The sequence below is a fragment of the Cariama cristata genome, unplaced genomic scaffold (assembly GCF_000690535.1).
Source record: "Cariama cristata isolate BGI_N322 unplaced genomic scaffold, ASM69053v1 scaffold285, whole genome shotgun sequence".
Taxonomy (NCBI): domain Eukaryota; kingdom Metazoa; phylum Chordata; class Aves; order Cariamiformes; family Cariamidae; genus Cariama; species Cariama cristata.
In genome coordinates, this window is record NW_009615572.1 from 57686 (window position 1) to 66124 (window position 8439).

General features: G+C 44.0%; 1 protein-coding gene across 1 annotated transcript in view; it reads left to right on the plus strand.

Moving 5' to 3' along the window:
• PRR5 (proline rich 5 (renal)) overlaps positions 1 to 5708 on the plus strand; it is a 54343-nt gene extending 48635 nt beyond the window's left edge. The window contains exons 7-8 of the mRNA XM_009699843.1: positions 1571 to 1709; positions 4570 to 5708. Coding sequence (XP_009698145.1) covers positions 1571 to 1709; positions 4570 to 5120 — 690 coding nt within the window. The 3' untranslated portion in view covers positions 5121 to 5708. The remainder of the gene's footprint in view (positions 1 to 1570; positions 1710 to 4569) is intronic.
• The last annotated feature ends 2731 nt before the right edge of the window (positions 5709 to 8439 follow it).

The following is an 8439-nucleotide window of genomic DNA, read 5'->3' on the forward strand; positions in this document are numbered from 1 at the left end:
GTTTGGGAGCCTGGAGCAGATGGCCTAATGTGCTGGCCTTTGCCAGTGGGTTATGAGGTTGATGCAATTTCTCTGATACGGGCCAACAATGACTTGGAAAGAATACATGCACCTTCACTAAGTCTTCTGAATTATTCCTGTGTTATTTTTGTGTGGTTTAAATTGGTTGAATAGCTATGGGCTCATTCTGCTGTTACTTTGGTGTTTGCAAGCTTTCAGATTCACTGCATATGCCCTTGTGTTCATATTTGTATTTGTGACTGTCCCAGAATTTTACAGGACATAGCACATCTCGAAAGATCATTATTCATTATTTAAAACCTGCACCAATTTCTATCTATTCTATGTTGGCCGTTATTTATATTCCATTCATAAACTTTGATCAAGTAACGCCAGGCAGCATTCAGGCAGCGGAGCAGCCAAGAGGTGAAGTAGGCCATTCACAAACAGGTTGCAGGCTGGTACTCACCCATAGTCACTGGTTGGTGAATCATACTGGGCAGCAAATACATCCTGGGCATCAGGATCCTTTCACATGCTGAAGGAAGTGTTGCAGTTTTACTCATTTGATCTTCATATTGCTTTCTGGAGGCTTTCATCCCAACGTGTTTCTTGTTACAGTAATTCAGGGACATATTATGAAAACTGGAATTCTGCTAAATTCAAGCAAACTTCTTGCTGAGTATGACCTTTAGGATCTTAATTCTGCAACAAGAAAACGTACAGCCATATAGCAACACGAAAATGTGAATTTACTTTGGGCTGCAAGAGGAATCCTACACAAGAGTGTACAGGGCTCTGCTTGGACAACGCAGGAGCACGCATGCTGCAGCTGTAAGTGGCAGGGAGGCTGCAGCTCCACAGGGTTTTCCTGTCACCTCTGCAGCCTTCTAAGCCCATTTGTGGGTAGAAGTCCAGAGTTAACAGCTAACGGCAAAAGATTTTGCCTATGGGTGAATCTTACCATTCTAGTTAGAATGTGACTTTTGGCTGGACAATGGCAAGTGCCAGGGAGGGGTTGAGGAGAGAGATACAAATCTCTTCACTGTAAATATTTCCTGTTGAAATATCCTGGAAGAAATATTTCTGACAGTTTCACCTTTTTCTTAACCCTGTTGGTATTGCTTAGATGGCAGTGACACCCTGTGGTACCTGCCGCTGGTGCAGCACTTGGCGGTAGTTTGTTCAGGAAGTCAGGATAAGATTGCTGTAACAAAAAGTCCAGGGATGTTTTTAATTCATCTTCACAAACCACATCCTCTATCCTCCCTGAGTGCCTCTCCACTAAGCAGGATGGACCTTTCTGGAGTTAAATGTCCTGGAAATAGCTGCTGCCTCTTTGTGAGCATTTGTGCAGTGCCTGCAGGGTGAGTCTCTCTGCTTCGATGCCCATCTCTTGGCTTTACAGTAAGAGGAATCAGCTGTAGTAACAAACCAGTACCACATCACAGTGTGTCTTTGCTATATAACTTAGCGAAAATGCTTGCTGCCTCTGCGCTTGCCCCGGTGAGCAAGGAAAGTTTGTAGTTGGAGGGAACAGTGCTCATCTTCGGTATTTTCTCTCTTTTAGGGGGTTCACGAGTCAAAAGGCGTGACTGAAGATTATTTGAAGCTGGAATCCCTGATCCAGAAAGTCGTTTCTCCTTACTTGGGTACATACGGTCTCTATTCCAGTGACGGACCCTTCATGCACTCTTCCTGTATTTTGGGTAAGAAAAACAGAGACTCGATTTGACATAGCACAGAGGGCTTCACCAAAACCTCAGTCCACAGAGGCCCAGGGCCCACACGAGAGGAGACTGCCAGTACTAACGCAGCACAGTCGGGTTCCTTTTCTAAGGCCATACTCTTTGCAACGTGCAAAGTCACAGTGAAACTTGCCAGTGGCAGAAGATGAAAACAGATCATCATAACAGTGCTCATTACTAAATCTGTGAATCTAGAGTGTTTAGCATTTCTATTCTACCTTTTAATGAGCGAGCTTTAACACAGGATGCTTTATGGACAGTGAGAGGAAGAAGTAAGAAGCCGTTTCTAGAGTACTGAGTAGTGTCTGTTCATTAGTGTACAAAGATCGTACAAGGCTGTTTAAAGCAGGGAAGAGAGTAGGAATTTGTCTTAGAGAAGACTAATGGATAAGCCTTCAAACATGGAAAAGCTTTCTGCAGAGTGGAATGTAATAAGCTGTTCTCCATTCCACTGGAGATAAGAAGAATGGAGTGGACAACACATTGCAGGGGAAATTCAGATTACATGGAAGGAAAAATCTTGTCACGTAAACCGCCTCTGGACGCTGTTGAATCTTCACTGCTATAGGCGCTATATACATGTCACATACATAGGCATCCATAAGGAGCAAGGTGGTTAAATGTAGTCCTGCCTGGTGGCAGAGGCTGAGTGAGTGACCTTCTTGAGACCCTTCCAGCTTATTTTCTATGATTCTTTCAGCTCTGAAGCACTCAGTGACTTCTGTGAGGGCAAGACTTGGCCAAGATTAAGGTTTTTTGAATATCCCACGTAGTAATTCAATCTGTTGAAAATGCAAGGGGGATACTACCAGCGTAAATCAAAAAGGAAATGTGGTTGTACCTCAGTATTTTAATGTAAATACTGTGATGGCCTGCTTGAATAGAGAAAACAGAGGGGAAAATAAGTACAATTGTGTATTTTCTATGCAGTCAATTTAATCTGTTTGCTTGTCAGAAATGGTCAATAAGTTGGTTGATTTTCCCTTGAAGCTGAATGGAAAAATGGTTGTATTGCAGTAGGCATTTAAGAAACAAATCAGTTTTACCTGAATAAATAGAGGCCAGTTATTTATGGCAAATGGTTCAGGATTACTACTCTGTATTCATTGCTTGCCATTAAAAGGCCACAAGCATTTAAATGGAGCCCCAAACTGACGTTTTCTGAGTACAAGCTTTTGTATGTCAGGACAGAAAAAATGCACCCAAAGAGAATAAAACTCCAGTGAAATGGATTGTTAGAAAATAAATATTGTAATAAATGAAAATTGAAAATGAAAATAAATGACTGCAGAAGATAGCAAGGCTTTGGTGGACTGGGCACTTGCCCTTGCTGCGGTCTGGGGTGCAGATCTGTAGCAGTACCCCTGAATAGCTCTTCTGTAGTCAATGAACCTGGATCCAAGGGAGCTGAGTGTGTAAGTCTCTGCTTTTAAACTAACGCATCTAGGTCTGTCCGGCTGTTTTGGTAGCACAATTTAAAGCTGTGACATATTGTCCTTGGGACTGGTGAGGCCACTGACCTCTTTTCTTCCCTGTCAGGCCAGAACTCTCAGCCTTCCCTTCCAGCCAAGCCTTGGTGTGACCAAAAAGCCAGAGTTTCTGTGGCAGGGCAGCCCCAGGGAACCTTTTCTATCTGCCAGGTCAAACTCCTAACAAAGAAAAAGTCCAAAAGTGAACTTGGCTCAGTTGATTTCACTGCTGAGGCAGACACAACTGCAAAATAAAATCTTAAGTACAGAACCTGGCTTTTTCAGTAGTACAGCATATGATTGGCATTTGTGTCTAGGTAAGCACATAATCATGCATAGGTACAATTTTAGAAGAGACCGGCATTTGTAAAGGAAATTGCATGGTTTGCAGGGGAACATATACCAGCACCCTGATTTAAAGCAGACAATTTATGTGCAGTGGTTGATTTCCAGAGTGCAATTTGATTCCCTTCTCCAGCCGTGCCCCTTTCATGGGGATGGCAAAGTGAAAGTAGCAGGAAGAAAGCTTCAAAAGTGAGACCTATTATTCACACCTATTTTTTTTTATAGCACAAGCGAGTCTGAGCACTGAGATCTGCAAAAAGTTTGCATGTTGGTCATTTTGATCTAGCTACTGGAGAGCACTCCCGCCCTGGGGCACTGGTGGGGGATCTCTGTGCTGACTTGCTGCCACCAGCTGCTCATTCTTTGGGAAGAGCCCACTGGGGTCACAGCAGCCGCATTGAGTGCAGGTTTGTTCCCCAAAGAGGTTGCTGTGGGCACTGCCCTCCAGTTGACAGTTCCACACACTCTTGGTGCTCTCTCCTTCTGTGATCTCTGAATGATGCTTTGAATCTAAGTTGTTCCAGAATTACTAGTAAGACTGCCTGTCTTAATTCTTGTGCCCCAAATTTGAAGAGACCTGATTTTCCCAGCATGACTGGAAAAGTTAAATTTCAACTACTAGAACTTAGTGATGACATTTATAGCCCGAACAAGAACAGAATTGCACTTTCCGTTCTTGTCTAAAGAAAGTATTTGCAATTGTGTATCAGGTCTCCCACAATATTTACTGTTTTACACCAGCTGCTGAAGTTGTATGAATATAAGGGAATCTCAGCTATTTTTGGTAAAGATAGGTTTGGGGTCTTCAATATGCTAATGAAATCTAGGAAATCTGAAGCCTATGGATCTACAAATCCAGAAAAATGTATTCTTTTATAAAAGTTTCTGTCATTCAGGAAAAGCTCATGAATATTTAGGCCTTGACATTTCTTTTGAACACTCGTAATTATTAGCGCTGTGAAAATAGGAGACTGTAGATATTACTCTGGATCTTTCTCTATTTACAGAGAAGAGGTTCTTCAGGCGTTCAAAATCAGGTGACATCCTTGCCAAGAACCCCGTGGTGCGATCAAAAAGCTACAACAATCCACTGCTGACACCAGTGGCCGAGTATGAAACTGAGGGCATGGCTGCCAACGGAACAGGCATCCGAAGGCACTCTGTTTCGGAAATGACCTCCTGCCTGGAGCTCGAGGGGTACTCCAACCTCACCACCATCATGGACAACGGTTCCAAGAGCTCCATGACAGCCACGAAAAGCTCACTCTCAGGAGACCAGGAGAGGGCCAGCAACGGATCCGTGCAATGCTCTAGCAAACTCAGCACAGTTGAGCAACAGAAAGGACTCTTCCACTCAATGGACGACCCACATAGGTCTTTTGAGCTGGACAGGGACCCTTCCTTGATTCCAGTTCCCTCTTCCAGCCCTGAGAACATAGTGGATCAGATTTTGGAGTCAATCGACTCTGATTCTGAAGGCATTTTTATTGATTTTGGCCGAGGCTGTTCCAATTCATCAGCATACAATGTGGACGTGAACAGACAGAGCATCATGTGAAGGACATCAGGAGACAAACCTTGGGTTTTAATATTATATATGGAAGTTACTAACGCATTGAGTCGGACTGTGGGCACGCTATACATGTCTAGGGCAGAACATCTGTTGTAGGTCATCGCAGCTGTATTGAAGTACACAAACAAGTTTACAGCAGGCGTGAATCTGCTGCAAGGGGGAAGAAACTCCAGCCACTTCTCCTCGTCCGTGTCACTGTGCAGTCAGATTTCCTGTTGTCTTTATAAACTTAGGGGTTCACAAGCTGACAAGTGTCTGGTAAAATGCTATTAGTGCAGCTGGCAATGTTTGTTCAGTAAAACAGCCTAGCAAATAGCTGTGTTCACTTTTAATTCTCTCAAGAGATTTCTGTAGACAGCAGGTTGTTCTCTGAACTGTAACACCTGAGCCAGAGTAAAAACATATCCTTTAAAAAAAACCAAACAAACAAAAAACCCAGAGGCTGTGGGCCTTCATGCCACAGAATATGGAAGAAGTCTCTTTTAATCTTTGTTGTACATCTTGTATGCACTCCTTTGCCTAATGGCGAGTTAGAGTTCTTGAAGAAAGGCAAATAAACAGAAATGTGCTACCTGATGTCACGCGATGCCTCGTGTCTCATGTTCTGTTTCACAGCCAATACCTCGTGTCTGTGAGAGAGTTGTCTTGAAACTGGCTTTTAAGGCCGTGTTAATTTGCTCTGAATGTGGCACTTCCAAGAAATGTGGAAGCAACTCTTGGAGCATCCGTTGTATGGACAGATTCCAGCAGAAATCAACTTGTTTCCTAAATAAATAAAAATAAGGGCTCTGGGTGGAAATTTCATTATATTTATATTCTTGAAGAAACACAATAATACATATACTGTGAATTATGTATTGATATTTGAGGAGTGTGAACCTTGCAGCTCTTCTGGTCCTGAGCACTCCCAGCTCTTTGATTCTCCCTTGCAGTAGCATGGTGTTGTAGGAGCTGTATTGGTGGTTTTACAGAGGATTGATGTGCATGATACTAAGGTGAAGTAGAAATTGTGATGCATGATAGATTTTTGATCAGATGGTTTTACAGTGAAGAAAGAGTTACTTCAGGTCACTCCATTCTAGGCATCTCTTCTGGAGGGAAGAGTTCGTAACTCCAGAGCTGCTCAGCAGAGACTGGTCGTCAGTTCAGTCTGGCAGAGCAGCTTCAACTGGGAAGAGAAAGACACTGCTAGGACCCTTCCCACCTGAGCTTTTGTGTGGTTCATGCCTTTCCCTGCGATAGGAGACCTTGAATCCCCTGGTATGCTGGCAATGAACTAACCTCTCCCACTTTGCCTGCAGGGAGCTAGTGAATGAAAGTCCTCCTCTGGCTGTTTTAGAAAGTTATTTAAAGATTGGGTTCAAGACAGTGACTGCATAAGAGGAGTGTTCCTAACAGCTGCCTCAGAAGACCTCAAAGAGAAACAGGGCTTAGGAAACAGTCTTGTCTTCAGCATTTCCTCTCGGCCAAGGCAGGCAGCCTGGTGCCTGTTGTAAAAACCAGTTCTTGGACACTTCGCCTTCTCATGTGTACTGCGGAGGGAACCGGCTCTCCTGGGGCGTTGTAGCATTGCAGCCCAGCGCTTCCAACCTAGCCTTTACATTTCTAACTCTTACACTTAAAGTGGGCTCTTCAGGGTCAAAGCGCTACCAGCAGAAAGATCTTCTGTAGGCTTTCATTAGCAGCATGTAGACTCTTCAGAAGATACAGACCAAGGCCCATTCACCAGGACCACATTGGAGAAGGGCAGAAAAGCAAAGCAAAGCCCAGCCCAGCCCCACCCTGCCCCACCCCGAAAACTGTAATTGCTAGCTGTGATAGGGCTGAATGAGTATTTAGGGAAGTTGGGCTTAGACCTGTGGGGATTCATTACTACTTGTTAGGATATTCTGTGAGTGCTGCTGAGCTGAAGTAAAAGGCTTATATTTATCCTCTTTAGGATGAAGAGGCTCTCAACTGGCTCCAGTTAAAGTGAGTTAACCTGATGGTGCTGTAATGGAACAGGCTGGCCTTTCTTCTTGCTGTGGTTTAGAGCTTGCTGAACTAAACTTGCCTCTGCTAGCCAATGTGGTATTCACAAAAGTATTTTGTGTGCTGTGCTAAAGCTCTGCTACTAGGGTAATGACTAAAGAAGCAGCAAATGCATTCTGACTTTAAGGGTTCAAGCTGCAGTTTCAGGGCTATTTTTTAATTAAAGAAAGCATTATAAACTCAGCAGGCTTGCTATGAAGAGCCTGAAAATCTAAAGTCAGAGTTAAGTTCCTTACTGCAATGGTGATAGGGTGGCATTTTGTCTCTCCTTCAAGTTTATATTAAAATATGTAGGTGAATACGACTGTAAATTGAAAAACTGGGTGTAGTGGTCTAGCTGATTCCTGTGAAAGTCACCATGTCTGTTGTCGTCAGACATGAAGTTTCTCATCAGCTCGTTCCCCAAGAAGTGGCGTGACTGGGGACACTACGTACTGAGTAGAAGGGTGTCAGTGGAGCTGTGCCCTAGCTCTGTGCTTTGAGCCTTTCTGCAGGTCTGGTTTGCAGTTGCAAGATCGTGTGTGTGACTGAGGAAGGTGCGGAGGGACGTAGTCAGCCGTGGCCCTGGGAGGACAGATCACGCGAGTGATGCCGAGCCAGGCACGTGCAGGCAATCGAAGCCCGCCGTGCAGTGACTTTAAGTGCTACACAGATGTGAGACTACCCTAATTTGTGATCCTTCTACTAGTAACCCCAGTGCAGCCAAGTCAGGGATTTGGTGGTCTTAGAGATAAATCATTGAGTCATTACAAAGGGGAAAAGTGTATCAAAGAGAATAGTGCAGGTTCTTGCCAAAATGTATTTATGAAGTGATGGCTTTCAGGTTTCTAATGCTGCTCCATGGCAGTGTCCCAGTGCACCAGTGGTACTTGAGCTTTGTCCCTAACGGCGCATTCTACGTATGCCAGTTATTCCTCTCCACCCTTCCTTTGTTATGACAAACTGTGGCATTTTGGATCCTAATCCAAAAACCAAAAGCTCTCTACTCTTTCCCTGGTTGGGATGGGTTCCAAAACCCTACAAGGGACAATACAGAGCAACAGATAACACTTAAAGCTCCTGTCATCTGGCACTGCAGGGTGAATGTTATGCAAGCAAAAGGAACTGGGAGACTAACCTAAAGAACAGCTGCTCAGCTCTGTGGAGAAGTAATACAGCTCCCTGGAGCACAACTGGGAATAGCAGAATAATTGGTTGCAAATAATGCTGCCCAAATAGAGGGCTTTTTTTCGTAGAAACAGGGAAAATTACTTTCCATTATTCAATTAGCTCC